The sequence below is a fragment of the Strongylocentrotus purpuratus genome, unplaced genomic scaffold, assembly GCF_000002235.5.
Source record: "Strongylocentrotus purpuratus isolate Spur 01 unplaced genomic scaffold, Spur_5.0 spur5_scaffold_7, whole genome shotgun sequence".
NCBI lineage: Eukaryota > Metazoa > Echinodermata > Echinoidea > Camarodonta > Strongylocentrotidae > Strongylocentrotus > Strongylocentrotus purpuratus.
In genome coordinates, this window is record NW_022145613.1 from 13,474,983 (window position 1) to 13,491,219 (window position 16,237).

The window sequence follows — 16,237 nt, forward strand, 5'->3', positions numbered from 1 at the left end:
ATCATATCTTCATGATGCATCAGCAAAGGTCATTCATATTCATTTCACATATACTTTAGGTCCAGGGTCAACAGGTCATGTCATCAAAGGTCACATAAAGGTCATGACGCGCGCGTATGTGCGCGTCAAAATTTTAAATTGCTCAAAATCACTTAACTATTAAACGAGAGTACGAATCAGGTCATTTTAACCATTTCAACATTTTCCGTCCGTACATGTCCCCGCGCGCGGTGTGCGCGCTCACAGCGCGCGGAAATGGTCAAATTCAAAATGTTTACATGATTTGGATTCCTCTTAACGTAATTGAAAATTTACATTAATTTCAGTTACTCTTCATATTTCATTAGGCCGTGAGCGGGCGTCAAAGTTCAAAATCCGCGCGTGCTGCTATGGGCAATATAATGCAAATTTGATCAAAAACATGCCATTTTAAAAATCGAAATAGCTCTTCAGATAGTCCATCGACCCCCGATTTTTATATCATGGTTGGAGAAAGCATGAGTTGGAGATATGATTTCATACCACCCTGACTCGTACAAAGTGACATAAAGTCATCATATTGGCATCTAAACTCAAACATATGTATTTTGTTGATGACGTCATTTTTGTCTTTGTTTATTTGAGATTATCTCACTTATCGGTCATCGATCTTCTCCCAGATTGTGATATGTTGTAGCTGAGATAATTCTCTATCAGAAAAATGTCATTTATTTTTCATTTGGATGACGTCATCATAGTTGAATATTCGATTAAAGGCGACAATGCATAATTTGTCATATTTGCGTGTTATGTCTATGGGAGGTCACTTTTTTCAAAACATGAATCTGCATGACAAGGTGTTTTGACCAGTATCTCGGTTGTTATTCAACAGTTTTCTCCCAAATTTTAGTATGTTGTAGCTGAGACTATTTGCTATTTAAATATTTCCTCATTTTTTTCAATCAGATGTCAGGATCATGCTTATGGTCATCATCATCATTAACATTATCGTTTTTATCATCATATAACATTATCATTATCATCATCATCTTTACTATCATGATTATCATCATGTTCATCATGATCATCATTGTTTACATGTCTATATAACTTCTCCCATTCTCAAATCTATCATAAGACATAGACAGACCACCTTATTCGTCTTCGTGACGAATTAAATTCTAGTATTTTAATTGAATTTGTACAAAAACACAATTCAATTAAAATAAATTTGTGACCACTATTTTGTGTGCACGATTACTCAAAATTGAACCGTCCAATTTCTTTCAAATTTGACACAGTCAGAGGTCATCATCTTAAGACGTGACAGGAACATTTTCAAGTTCATCAAAATATCGTGACGTCATCCAGGCGCCATTTTGTGAAGTACTCTGAAAATCAACTCGTGATCATATCTTCATAACCGTAAATCATTTCTCATTCATATTTATAACGATTAAGGTCAATATCCGTCCGGTCAACTTGAGGTCAATAAACGCGCGCGTACGCGTACGTTCGTACGTTGGTGCGCGTAAAAATAAAAAATGCTCATAATCACTTTTTAATCAAATTAGAGTACGTTTTAGGCCATTTCAAGCATTTCGAAAATTTTGCGTGCGCACACCTTTGCGCGCGCATAAATTTGCGCGCACGTTTTTGTTCGTAATGATCGAACGCAAACTAAAATCGTCATTTTTTGTCTCTCATAGTATTGCCCATTTTTTCCCGAACAATTTGATACCATGTTTATCTCTTTATGACCATTAATAACGAAATGAGCGTCCGTTTAAGGTAAATGTCTGTGCGTGCGAGCTCTTGTAATACATAGCATATATGAACAAAAACATGCCTATACGAAATACATTATAGCTCTTTAGGATGCAAGTTGACCCCACATTTTTTTGCGTGTCAAACTCGTGAGAAATAATCGAGCCAGTTGTAAATAACATCGCGCACCAGCTGCTGGTGACAATGACAATGTAATGCGCACCATGCACGAACTCTATTGTGACGTCACAATCAGACCCTTTGCACACTATTTGCAGTGTATCAAAAATTCGTCAAGCACTGGATGCACAGTGCTTGTTTGACGATGTTTTTGCAACTTCTAATGCTAGGAAATCTTGTGGAGTGTAGGCTACATAATTTATAAGAAAGTAATTTATAATTGATAAGATAGAATAAGATAGTAAGAGTTTCTTGTTTGCTCTAAATATCTGATGTGGTTAATAATAGTAATATTTACTGCCTAATTCAGGGCAATACGACTTGCCATATATCATCCTCACCTTAGGTTCAGGCGATATACGTCATATTGCCCAGAAGGCAGTTAATATTACTTAATTATGCATCATCATAATTGCTCAATATTTCGTTCATCAGTTCAGCTCATCAGCTTAGTTCAGTTCATCAGTTCATCCGTTAAGCTCATCAATTCAGTTCATTTTACATCAGTTCAATTCATCAGTTCATGAGTTTATCAGTACTTCATTCATCAATTAATATCTTAATACATCATTTTACATTAACATCAATTCATAAAGTAATTGAATTGATGATGAGCATGATCATAAGAATTGAAGACAGACCACCTAATTCGTCTCCATGACGAATTAAATTTCTAGTATTTTAATTGGTGTCACAAAATACTCTCAAACATGGTAATGATTTTGACATATACTGAATGTGTTTTAAACATCTTTGTGGAGGACATTAATGAAATATCAGCAGTGATTATAATTTCATTAAATAGAATCGATAACAATTTGATGAGAACATTTCAGGTTAACAATATCTCTGAATTTGTGGATTCAAGATACATCTCGGTACAATCCTCCTCTATAGTTTATACTCTTCCATTGCCCCTCCACAGAGCGCGCTGTGCATTTCCCATCATTCAGCGGCAATTCGTTTCTAGAGTATGCACCCCTCGACTGGTCATCCTCCTCATCAAACAGCATTTTCATCACTATAAAGACATCAACCACAGAGGGCAGTGTTCTTTTATCAGCCAGCGACTCCGATGAATTCATTCATCTGTTCATCCAAGGTGGCCGTCTTGTGTATCAGATGAGCTGCGGGCTGGGTCAGATCGTCAGGGTGGAATCCAGCGTTGTCGTAGCAACAGATGAGTTGGTTGAAGTGTTCATCAGGTAATTGGTAGACAAGATGGTTTCTGGCATTGCAAAATAAAGGTTTTTACTTAGAAATTGGAGCATTTTGATTGTTATATAGTTTCACACTGTATATACTGGTATTTATCCTGTGAAGAAGCTGTTATTTATACTATGACATGCTTTATATGTGTAATGAAGATCAATAACTCACATTCGATAGCATTTTCTAAAGTCTGGGTCGTTTTTCATTTAGATCTGATTTTGTCATCGACTCTGGATATATGCAATTTACAAAGAAGGTGATTTATCAAATCACAATGATCCTTGTCACCCTGTTACAGCACTAATAATTCATACCATATTTTTCAAGCACTATTATAATCCCAAATATATTGGTATACTCTCAGGTTTTTTGGAATAGTCCAAGACAACTTGGGAAAATACTACGTACTTAACGATGCCCTCAGGAATATATTGTGTACTATTTGTATACTGTTTCTCTTCTCCCAGCCAAACAAGACCAGACATCACATCCATGATATGCGGGGCCACCCTGACGGTCAACAACCAAGCCACCACCAACCAAATCTTCTCCTTCATCTTCCCCCTGCCCCTTGGGCCTCTCTATCTCGGGGGTGCACCTGAGACCGTGACCTCCGGTGACCTCTCATCACCCATCATCGGATACCAGGGATGCATGCGACATCTGGAGGTCAACAACGTGGAGTACTTGCTGTTTGATGATGCGTTGGGCGGGAGGAACGTTGGAGAATGCGTGACCACTGAGCCGTGCTCGTATGAACCCTGTCGTAACGGAGGCACCTGCTCTGTGTAAGTTTAAAATTTGACATTATGACCTACATTGTCCTTCCCACAGCCAAGAATTTGAAACATGCATTGATGAATATATGTTAAAGAGAAACTTTAAAATAACCACAGTACAAGAAAATGTAGGGATGATCAATTTAGCATTGCATGTGTGCTGGTCGATGATACTAGAAATAAATTGCTTGCTTGCTTGGATATAGGGGCTCTCCATCAACATAATAATAATAATAAATAATATTGGATTCTTATATAGCGCACGTATCGACATACTTCTTTCCCTGTTTATTTCTAATGTGCTGAAACTGCTGTTATAAGTCAGTCATTATGTGGATCCATGTTCTTGATACCTTGTTCTTGTCTGCTTCTCTTTACCTCATTTCAATTTTTTTTTTTCATTTAAATTCCTAATTTTCTTCTTTTTTGTTGTTGTTTATGTCCTCGTTGTATGACTTGTGAAGAATTATTTTCATACTTTCATATTTTCAATATTCAGGAAATTGACATAAAACTCTTGTAAACACCTAGCACAAAACTATTAATACTTTCCAATAGTTTGTCACTAAAGACTGATTATAGTTTAATCAGTGTCACATAAAAGAATAGATTACCATAATCCAGCCTCATTATGACTAACTTATTACTGTCCATTTGTTAACCTTTCAGGTCACCTGATGGTATTGCGTGGTCATGTGACTGCCCCATGCCTTACGGTGGGGTGCTATGCGAGCGGCTGGTGGACCGCTGTGAGGGGTCTCCATGTCATGCAGGTGCAACTTGTGTATCACTAGATGAAAGCTTCCTGTGTCTGTGTCCCTATGGCAGGCAAGGCATCATATGTGATGAAGGTGAGTGACAAGGGCATTGACAGTGAGAATTAGAATAATTATGACATTGACTATTATGACTATGACTGTGAATATGACAGTGACAATGACTATGAATATAACTGTGGAGCAACAATCTGACGATAACAGTGCTTTACAAGATACTACTATTATTAGTATTAATTTTATATCATTATGACTATGACTATTACGATGACAATTTCAATGGCAGTCACAATTACATTTATTCCCGTGTTACTAATGTAAACTGGGTATAAGAAAATGCAATCATACAAGCAACTATAATTCTGGCCATTCTGTGTGGGGGTCATTAATTAACCCAACATTTTGCATTGAGAAATGCAATGTTTTATATTTGGCTAAATGGATAGAAAAAGGAAATAAATTCCAAATTTCAGATTAATTGGTTCTTTGTTATTCTTGTACATGTATGATGTGTGGAACATGGACTAGATTAGATGTATAGCTACAAAAGAGGTCATGAAAGCCCTTGAAGATACAATTAAAATATTCCCTTCATTAGAGAGCTACAAATCATGTCTGTTATGTTATCTAGTAAGAGTCAGGTAATTTTATTTTCACTAAATGCTTGTAACCCTAAAATGGGCTTACAGCATAAAATCTGAAGATATAAATATATTAATTATTCTCTCAAAGATAAAATCCTTTTCTATTTCTTTCACAGCCATCAGCATTACCAGGCCCTCTTTCAGTGGTAGTGTATCAGGTTACATGCCCTTTGTGAGGTATGCTCGGGTCTTGAACTGGGACTTCCTGTTGACCCTGAGGTTAAAGTTCACCGTGAGTGATGACCAATCAGCAATCAGAAGCAATCTCATGCTCTTCTCTGGCCAAAGAGGTAAAAAAAAAAAAATGAGCATAATAGAAATATGAATGTGTTTTTCATATGTCTGAAATTTCTTATTTTGTCATGGTTTGTATGATGAATAAATGAAAAAGTTCCTGTATATGCATTTCAGCAAGCAATGTTGATTTTATTTATAAAGCGATTTGAGAAAATTTCTAAAATGCATCACACACCTTACAAGAGAGAGAGAGAGAGAGAGAGAGAGACTTGTAAGGAGAAAAGAAAGAGGAGACAAAATAGAAATCAGTAGTCACTAATATACCCCTGTGGCATTCACATCTTGTAATATCTAGATGAGATGTATGAGCTTGAAAGTCTATGTTATTACAGGAGAGGGAGAGAGAGAGAGAGAGATGTGTGTGTGTGAGTTAGGGTGAGAAAGGGAGAACAATCGGAAAGGAAGGAATGAAATTCCACAGTCATCATAATAAGCGAATTCTAGACAACTCGCCACAAAGACAACCCGCCCCAAGACAACCCGCCACAATACCCTGGACATCTCGCCACAATACCCTGGACAACTCGCCACAGGCGAGTTGTCCAGGGTGGGGTGCCTTTTCGGACAACTCGCCACACTTTTTTCCCCTCATGATTTCTAGATCTAAAATCCCTCATCTTAGATGAAACTGTCATTTTTCATGATTTTCGTGCTTTTATAAACACAGTCATTACAAAGAATAAAGAATAAAGCTGATTTCCCTTGCAACAATAATATATTTTTGACAAACCGAAGGCGTACGATCGCCAGATCATTGGGATAACTTCTTGGTATTTAGATCTAGGTCTATAGCAGCTGCATTTTTCTGTCTCAGAAATTGTTTAATGGTAGGATACTGGAAGCACTGGCGTACTGATGGGGGGGGGGGGGTGGTTATTTGACCCGCGAAATAAAATTGAAATGTTACTTATTTCTAGATTTTCTGTGATAGTTTCGTCAGAGGCGGCATTCTTCATTGGGGGGGGGGGGACACTGTGCCCCCACTTTTTCAGGTTCCCCTAAAGTGCCCCCTTTATCCTTTGTACACGTCCTTTTCCCTTCTGATAATTTTAAATGGTAGGAATTCATGAAAGGGTACTGGAAGCACTGGCGTCCTGATAGGGGAGGGGGCAGTTGACCTGCGAAATAAAATTGAAATGTGGTTTATTTCTAGATTTTCTACGGTTGTTTCGCACAGTCCAAAAATAGATTCTTGTTGCGGGTCTTGTTGTAAGAGCAAGGAAAATCATCTTTATTCTTTAGAACAGCTCTCAAAATACTCACAATTTCCATGTTTCCTGTCATGACTGTGTTTATAAAAGAATAATGAATACATAGAATGACAATTTCATCTAAGATCATGAAGATGAGGGATTTTAGATCTAGAAATCATGAGGGGAACAAAGTGTGGCGAGTTGTCAGAAAAGGCACCCCACCCTGGACAACTTGCCTGTGGCGAGTTGTCCAGGGTATTGTGGCGAGATGTCCAGGGTATTGTGGCAGGTTGTCTTGGGCGGGTTGTCTTTGTGGCGAGTTGTCTGGACCCCTAATAAGCATGAGACAAAATTATCAATAACAACAAAAATGTTTTTTTTTATAGGAGAAGGAACTGATGGAGATGATTATCTAGCTGTTGGGATTCAAGATGGCTACCTCTGGTTTCACTTTGATGTAGGTTCAGGTAAGTTCTCTCTCAAAGCTAGTGTTTGAGTTTGAGTAAACTGGCAAAATTATTTAAATGACAAAAAGTATACAGAGGATTAGCAAGATTTAACAAGTTTTATGGGCCCCATATCACAAAACTTGTCATCAGTGACAAATAACGGTTTTCGCTATAAGCTAGTGAAATCCTTGCTTCTGATTGGTTATCAGCAGATTTGTCACAGATTTTTGTCATTTGTCATTGAAAAAAGGCTTTGTGAAATGGGTCTCTGGTCTATATTTCATTGTATTTTTGTTCAGGGTGTAGGAGGGGCAGGGGTCTTTTGTAGAATTTCATGGTGTTCAATCTAATTGACTGTAGTTAATGGCTACTGAAAGTACTGTAAAATCATCAGTAATTATCACACAATTTATTTTTATGAGAGTTTACCAAACTGATCAAGTCGGTATAAGTATTTTCATTACACAATGCCCACTAATTTCAGACATAGAGTAGTCATTGTTGCATACATTTCTTTAAAGCCTATCTGCACTAGTTTGGCCTAGAAGGATTAGACCTACCTGCATGGTCACTGGCAGGTGGTTATCTCATCAAATCAGCTCTCAATTAACATAAGAAAAGGAGGACCATGGGGGACCAACAGGGTACCACTTAGGCATCGTTGGCTATACAGAGGGTGCAAGTAGCTACAAGTAGTGCAGTCCCGCTTTAAGTGAATATTCATGATTGCATATTTATGCCATTGCTGATACAGGTGAAGGAGTCCTCAGAAGCCCTCGGCCCGTTGAGCTCACTGCACCATTTCATACACTGCAGATAGGACGTCATAGGAGAGAGGGGTGGATGCAGGTACAGTAAAGATATCTGGGGTGATCTGATCAGGATATTGGGGGTGTTGGTTGTATTTTTAATGGCGTTGGTGGTGGTGATGATGATATCATCCGCTGAGAGCCGAAAAGGTGTTAACTCTGTGTTATGAATTAACAGAAGATGTAATGATTGTTATTTTGATGAGCATGATAGTGATGATGATGGTGGTGGTAATGTTGGTGGTGATGATGATGATGGTGATGGTGATGGTGATGGTGATGATGATGATGATGGTGATGGTGATGGTGATGGTGATGATGATGATGATGATGATAATGGTGATGATGATGATGATGATGTTGATGATGATGATGATGATGGTGATGACGATAATGGTGATGATGATGATGATGGTGATGATGATGATGGTGATGATGATGATGGTGAGGATGATGATGGTGATGATGATGATGATGATGGTGATGATGAAATATGATGGTGAGGATGATTAAATAATGATGATGGTGACGCTTCGGTATATTGTTTACCCATTTACACCAGGGTAGAGAGTGGCAAATATGGATTAATGTCTTGCCCATAGGACAATATAGTGCCCAGTTGGGATTCGAACCCTCGACCCTTAGATTGAGAGTCAAGTGAATGAACCACGAAACCATAACGCCATCACCTCCTGATATGTTGGAATGAATTTTATATCAGGGGGGCATTTCACAAAGCCTTTTTTCAATGACAAATGACAAAAATCAGTGACAAATCTGCTGTTAACCAATCAAAAGCAAGGATTTCAGTAGCTTATAACAAAAACTGTCATTTGTCACTGATGACAAGTTTCGTGAAACACTCCCCTGGACCTTTGGCAAGTATATGAATTACAATGAGAGATAATCAAAACAAAAAATAATCTACTTCACCTTTTCTTCATGTACAGCTGGACAACCAACTCAACGTCAGTGGCACCACACAAGGCCCTCTGATTGGTCTCAATACTGACCGTGACCTCTATGTGGGAGGTCATGACACCACAGAAGTTCATTTCCTACCAGATGTGGTGGATTATGCAGAGAGCTTCAAAGGTACAGTAGGATATGAACAGATATACTAATTCCTTTCCATCTCATAATGATAATTTGTGTAAATATTTGGAAGATAATTTGCACATAAGTCCTGTTTAAAAAAAAATTGTTGATAGTCTTACATGTGCCCTGTTCTATTCATCTATTTATTTTTTAAATTTGTTTTTTTAATGTTTTTGCTTATTGCTTATTTACCCGAAGGTCAATTTTGAAGTGATATCATTCGGTGGATTTTTTTCTCATTCAAATCTTGATCTATGTATTCAGTGTATTCTTTATGTTGAAGAGACAATGATGGATGTCTAGATAAAGTTGCCAACCCCTCTGATTATGAAAAGTTTAGTTCTGGTTCTCATTTTGTTAGAGATGCCTTGTCTTGTAATAGCAAAGCCAGTATATACCTTTGGTGTTGTATTCTAAAGCAATCACAGCCTAATGCATTTCAAGTCACTTGATCTCAAAGAAAAGTTACTTATCTTACTTTACCTTTATGAATTATGCAGAAAGACATTATTGTAGAAATATTTTAAGTAATCAGCTGTTTGTTTAACTCTTTCATGCAGGATGTATATATGACCTTGAAATCAACTCTGGTCTGTATGAAGCCTTTGTTGCCCCCGGCAACCCACCTGGTCACGTGGACGTTGGTCTCAATGTCGGTCAGTGCGGTCACTCAGAGTGTACTCTGAATGAATGTGAGAATGGAGCTGCGTGCATAGATCTTGGAGCATCATACATGTAAGAATTATAAATTGACTGACCTGTTTTAACATTAAACCTTTTTTATATTATTTTTTATTTTTATTTTTATTTTTTTCATATTTCAATGTCGGAACAAACACCGCATTTTCCAAACAAATCTCAACTCATGGTGCGTTATTACTCAATGATTAAATATATTAGATGGTTGTGTATATACTGGACAGCTGTGCAAACACCAATGACAAATTGTAATTCAAAATTTGTCATGACAGTTTAAATAGTTTTACTGAAAATATAGAGGAAATATGTGTCAGCATACCATCCTTACTTAGGACTACCTGTTCCAACAAATATAGTATTTCGACGATGACGAGGATGAAGTGTATGGTATTGGTGATGAGGATGATGATGACAATAACGATAATAATGATGATGATGATGATGGTAATGATAATTATGATGATGATGATTAAGATGATGATGATGATAGTGATGACAAAGATGACGATGATGGTGATGATGATGAAGATGATGATGACGGTGATAATAATGACAAAGAAAATTGTGATAAAGATGACGATAGTGAGTATATATTCAATCATTTCATATCCTTTGCATAGATGCAACTGTACTGATGGATGGAAAGGCCCTCTCTGTGGCGATCTGATAACAGTCTGCGATGCAGAGCACCCCACCCCTCATGACTGTGCAGATGGGTCAATCTGTACACCCCTCCCTGTGGGGTTTGAGTGCCAGTGTCCTCTGGGAAAGATGGGAACACGATGTGATGAAGGTATGTAATAAGATTGCCATTTACCTTGTCTTACACACTGTATCTTTATGTTTATATGTATCCTTCTTTCACAGCAGATACAGCATGCATATGTATCTTACTAAAGTCAAATTTCCTTACACATTATCTGTACCCACTTTCCAGAGATGACCTTCCGTCATGTAATGTTAGGCTAGAATTTGAAACGTACATGATGGACTTCTTGTATCAAATTGTGTGAGAAATGCTTCAAAACCGTGAAATTTGTATAAGGTAATGTACATGTAGCTATCATGTAAAACTTACTTAACAGTACGTAGCCATCATGTAAAACTTACTTAACAGTACGTGTGGACATGTATGTTCCAGGCAACCTTTATTACTGCCCCATCCATTTTCATTTTCCTTTTGAAATAAGTAGAATAGATAGGTATGCACAATTCCCAACAACAGGATAGAAATACACAATGAAGAAGAAAGAGATGAATGGAAGGAAGAAGATGAAAGAGAGGAAGCTGACAAACAAGAAAAACAGAAGGATGACTATGTACACTGTAGAGAAAAGGGATGGATATATGAAGGATATGAAGAGGATGGAGAGAGAATCGAAGGAAACAGACCTTTAAAGGAAAAGTGGAGATATCACAAATTCATTAAAGGCATCCTTAAACAATGTTAAATCTGAGATACATGGCCCTACGTGTAATCAGTGTCTGTAATATGGTGTAACATTGAAGCCCTAAAAAGAATCGCACTTCATAATGATCAAGAAGTGCCTCAAAAAAGTAAAAATCTTTTAGTTTTACCACACTCGTTTTCCTCAATAGACTGTAGTGTTATGAAAACCGTTTTGCAAAAGCAAAATTTGGTTTTGATTTCCAATTATAAATATCTTGATAATCAGACAGGCGATCGGCTTGTAAAAGTCGAGGGGTTGATGACTGACCTAAAAGTTTATAATTATCATTGCAGCATGAGCTAAATCCAGGATTCAGAATCTGAGACAATTAAGTTACCGGATCCCTTTAAGGAAAAACAAGTAGATTCAGAATAATTTTCACGAAAAAGGATGTTGATGTTTTATATAAACCAGTTGAAAAAAAATCGTAGTGGTTGTTATCGTAATGGAGATAAGAAGAATTGTAATTAACTGAACAGATTTTGATGACTTTCACTACATCATACCTACAGACATTATATTCAGTGACCCACTCTTTGAGGGTTCATTGAGCTACATGTCTTTTGCGAGAACCACCAACCTCCGTTTCGAGGCAGAAATCCTGATGGAGTTTAAGCCTTCTTCAGACACTGGACTCCTGTTCTACATCGCCAGTCAGCTTACCCCCTACTCTGGAGACTTTCTTGCAGTGTCCCTCACGCAGGGCTACCTAGAGCTGAGATATTCACTTGGTAAGTTTCACTTCTTTACTGTGCCTCCTATGCAAATGTTCATACAATCTTTGGTTCTAAGCTGGCCAATTTTGCATAATATGGCAGAGATAAAAAGAAAGTAGTTAGCATCCTGTTCTTTAAAAGTTTCTGATCAATCTGGATTGGTAATAAATCACAAACTTTATAACTCCTGTCTCTGGCCAATTGCTTGTAACACCAGGCCCTGATTGGTAATCCCCACTGACTGTGGAAATTGTAAGGGGGGGGGGCTTCGTGGCAAAACGGTAAAGTTAGTTTTGTTTTGGGATGCGTACTGTACAATACATGACTTGTTTACATTTATTTTTATGCCAAAAGCAAAAGTATAAGTACATATTCATGTAAGATGAAAACATAATTTCAATTAGCAAAACAGTTTAGTTCATATTTTTTGTCCTTTATTACTTCAAAATCAAAGATGGCCAAGGGGATCCTGCTACTCTCCGCACAGCAAGCAGAGTAGACATCACAACGGACACCTGGTACACGGTAGAGATCAGCAGGGTCAACCAGAACGGGGTCCTACGCTTCGGGGATGAAGAAATCTTCCGTAGCGCCCCAGGAAATCTCATCTCTCTTGACATCAGTACGGACATCTTTATTGGCGGTGCACCCTCGCTTGATGGTGTACATCCAATGGCTGTAGAGGGCGCTGTTACAAGCTATCAAGGTTGCATGCGCAGGGTGGTTGTGAACGGACAGGAGTTGGAGTTGACAATGTCCGGAGCATTGGCAGGACTTAATATCGGAGACTGCGATGGGACAGGGTGCGGATACAACGTGTGCAGAAACAATGGCACGTGCCTGCCAGTTGATGGCAGCACACAGGATTTCACTTGCCAGTGTTTGACAGTAAGTTTGTTAGTTTGTGAAGGGATTAATTGTACTCCATGGGAGAGGCTCTGAGTCCAAATATACTTGTAGAGTCCACCTTTCTGTATTACTATATGCATGTGACCAGCCTGTAAACTTGATTGTATGCAGGTCTGATTATAAAACCTAAAAATCTGTACCCCTTAACATTCTACCAGTATTTCATTGTGAAAAAAAAATATGTTCTGAAATCAAATATAAAGTACAATGTTCCATACTTTAATGAACTGGTATTTATTGTAAATTTGTACTTTCGGAGGATATGGTTTCAACTTACACACATATCCATACATATATGTATATCTTCATACATTGCCAGAACATGTGGCCATGAATACGTTAGGGTGACGGCTGATTTATTTCTTGAAATCTCTAAAAACAGCTGTGGAAAAAAAAAACACCAGCAAACAAAATGCAAATTGCCAAAAGGAATCTACCTTTTTTACATGGCAAATGCACAAATTCCTGCAAACGAAAAAGTACAAATTTATTTGCACGCCATGACTATGATCGAAGATGGGTAACTTTTTTTCTCCTTGCCAGCCTTTCACTGGACCTAGATGTGAGGAGTTTATCTTCTGTGTGAATCACCAGTGTTTGAATGATGCCATCTGTTTACCAGACAGTGAGGCACAGGACTACAGCTGTGGGTGTCCTCTTGGCTGGCAAGGAACATTCTGTGAACAAAGTAGGTGAAAGTTCAATCCCAGAGGGGAAAGGGTTGAGGGTTGAGGGTTGAGGGTGATACAGGGATAGAGAGAGAGAGGGAGAGAGATAGGGGGGGGGGGGAGATTGGGTTAGAGGGGAATCCAAGTTGTTAGGAGTCTACAAATATTGTTTATGCTTAATTGTTGCTGTCTGTTTACCAGTTTACCAGGCTCAAAGTAAATGGGAGTTTAACCATGACACTTCATTCCCATATTCCATGATAAACTGCTTCCAAAAATTGTCACTGCAAAGTGAAAAACATTAATGAATGTTAATGTTAATTTTGATGTTAATGAACGGCAAGTGAGAATTTAAAAAAAAGGTTTTGCACACCTAAGGCCCTTCACATACTTACATGTACAGTACTTACCTGTGTATGATAGGAAATATAAATGTGCAAAGCTTTATGTTTATATCATTTCAGAAGCAGTAAACTACCTTGAAAAATCACTATAATAGTGATTTTTCAAGGTAGTTTACTACTTCATGTTTGAATGAAGCTTAAAGGGGTAGACCCCTTACTATCTTGCTATAATTAATTTCAACCTGAATTGTAGGCTTATAGAATATACATTATTTTTATATTGCATCCATTTGCTTCATTGTATCATAAATGTGATTCATTTCTATTTGTTACCATACTAGGTGTCAACATCACCAGCGCCCGATTCACTTCGTCCAGTCACCTCTACTTCCGAGACGTGAACTTTGACCTCTCCAACAAGACTATAACCTCCCTCTCCTTCAACTTCAGCACATCGTCCAATCAGGGCTTGATCCTCTGGAATGGGGAACCAATCACAACAGGTGTTACAGACTACTTAGGAGTTGGTGTCGAGAATGGCTTCTTAAAAATCAGGTAAAGAGATAAAGAGTTTATAAGCTATTTATATATTACATGCAGAAAACGAAATGAAAAAATTATTGAATACAGTCTCAAGTTTTTCCTTGTGAATTGAACGATACATGTGCCTGTTGTTTTGACATTACATCGGATATCCAATACGAATCTTTGTGAAAGGATTCATTGACACATAATTCTGATTGTCTTTTTAAAATTTCTGTTTGGTTGTGCAGTTTACATCTTCTCAACTCTATAATTTGTTTGTCTTTTGAACAGCATCAATCTTGGACATGACTCCTACGGTGATGTTCGTCATTCAGCATTTATATCTGATGCTCTCTGGCATGCTGTTATAATCACTAGGTAAGATGGAAATGCAATTGGCCACTTCAAATATTAAAAAATATGCTTTAAAAACATATTTCAGCTGCAATAACTATAATATCCATATACTTTATCACCCTCCTAAATATGCACAAGCCATTTTATAACAATGGTCAACACTGAAACCTGGTATGTTTTACTTTGGACCAGGGCGATTAAAATAGACTTCTAGTTTTGTGTCCAAATTTTTCTTGGAGGACCCGGATCTGTAATACAGTTTATTAGCTACTTTTTTCCCCACACAAACATATGCTACATGCATGTGGACAACTTCATCACAAGTTTTTGAGATGAAATTTCATTTGTCAATATTAATGCACTACAGAGGCTCAAACACTTTGAAAACAAGTTTAAATATTGAATAATTATTTATCATCTATATTTTCTTTGAATTTGTGCTATTTCGTATCAACACAAGAATACCAAATACAAAACAGGAGGTGGGCAGAAACAAGGAAGTGGTCGGAGACAAGAAACTAGGAATGAAATGTAATTAGCCTATCACTTGGTTTGTTGTCTTTTATTCCCCTTTCTTCAGGTCAAGTACATTACTAAGAGTGTATGTTGATGGCGGTGAGCCCCTTGTAGCTGACATAGGAGGTTTATTCTCTGGTTTAGATACTGAAGGACAGTATTATCTAGGTATGTTTATGGTGTTTGGAATATACCTTTACACTTTGTAATTTGTAAACATATACACATATACACATACATAAACAATACTAGAATGGCTTGTTATCTGTGGTCTAGATATCTTAACTTTTATAATTTATAATTTTTTATTAATTTTTTACATTTTTCCATATTCTTTCAAACATCATAGTCTCAAAGTAGCAATATGACCACCTTGAACAGAGTACTGTGGCAAAATATTTGATAATACTTTCGAGCTTTTAAAAATAAGGGTTGTTTTCAAACATGAATTATGACCACATTTGTTGTCTCTTATCTATACATTTTTTTTGTAAAGCAAGTTATTTCTTGTGTTCATTGTATTAGAGCATAATGAATTAGCCACAAAGTTTATTGCTTTTCTTTTTTTTCTCCTGTTTTCCCTTTAAGAAAATGACAATTTCGCTCACATTGATTAAGGTATTATGTTTATTTGCTCTTTATCTTCTGGCAAGGAAAGAGCATGCTACCCAATATGCCTTGAACTTGATAAACAAATTTTCTGAATAACTTATAGGTGCAGTGTCGATCGAAGGTATAACAGATTATTTATTACAGAACAAACTGCCATTGAAAATGATTTGTCAAATAAAGAAAAAGAGACTTGCTGTGAGTCATGGATTTAAAAAAGAAATCATGTGATTTGCTGATTCTTATTACTGAAAAGCTCT

General features: G+C 37.3%; 1 protein-coding gene across 1 annotated transcript in view; it reads left to right on the forward strand.

Annotated features, from left to right (window-relative positions):
- Positions 1 to 16,237, forward strand: part of LOC593680 (protein eyes shut homolog) — a 45,989-nt gene that overhangs the window by 25,897 nt on the left and 3,855 nt on the right. Inside the window, exons 25-39 of the mRNA XM_030974138.1 lie at positions 2,852 to 3,131; positions 3,606 to 3,926; positions 4,587 to 4,768; positions 5,454 to 5,627; positions 7,214 to 7,294; positions 8,031 to 8,125; positions 9,036 to 9,180; positions 9,744 to 9,918; positions 10,503 to 10,675; positions 11,846 to 12,064; positions 12,504 to 12,937; positions 13,502 to 13,646; positions 14,312 to 14,525; positions 14,787 to 14,873; positions 15,433 to 15,536. Coding sequence (XP_030829998.1) covers positions 2,852 to 3,131; positions 3,606 to 3,926; positions 4,587 to 4,768; positions 5,454 to 5,627; positions 7,214 to 7,294; positions 8,031 to 8,125; positions 9,036 to 9,180; positions 9,744 to 9,918; positions 10,503 to 10,675; positions 11,846 to 12,064; positions 12,504 to 12,937; positions 13,502 to 13,646; positions 14,312 to 14,525; positions 14,787 to 14,873; positions 15,433 to 15,536 — 2,829 coding nt within the window. The remainder of the gene's footprint in view (positions 1 to 2,851; positions 3,132 to 3,605; positions 3,927 to 4,586; positions 4,769 to 5,453; positions 5,628 to 7,213; positions 7,295 to 8,030; positions 8,126 to 9,035; positions 9,181 to 9,743; positions 9,919 to 10,502; positions 10,676 to 11,845; positions 12,065 to 12,503; positions 12,938 to 13,501; positions 13,647 to 14,311; positions 14,526 to 14,786; positions 14,874 to 15,432; positions 15,537 to 16,237) is intronic.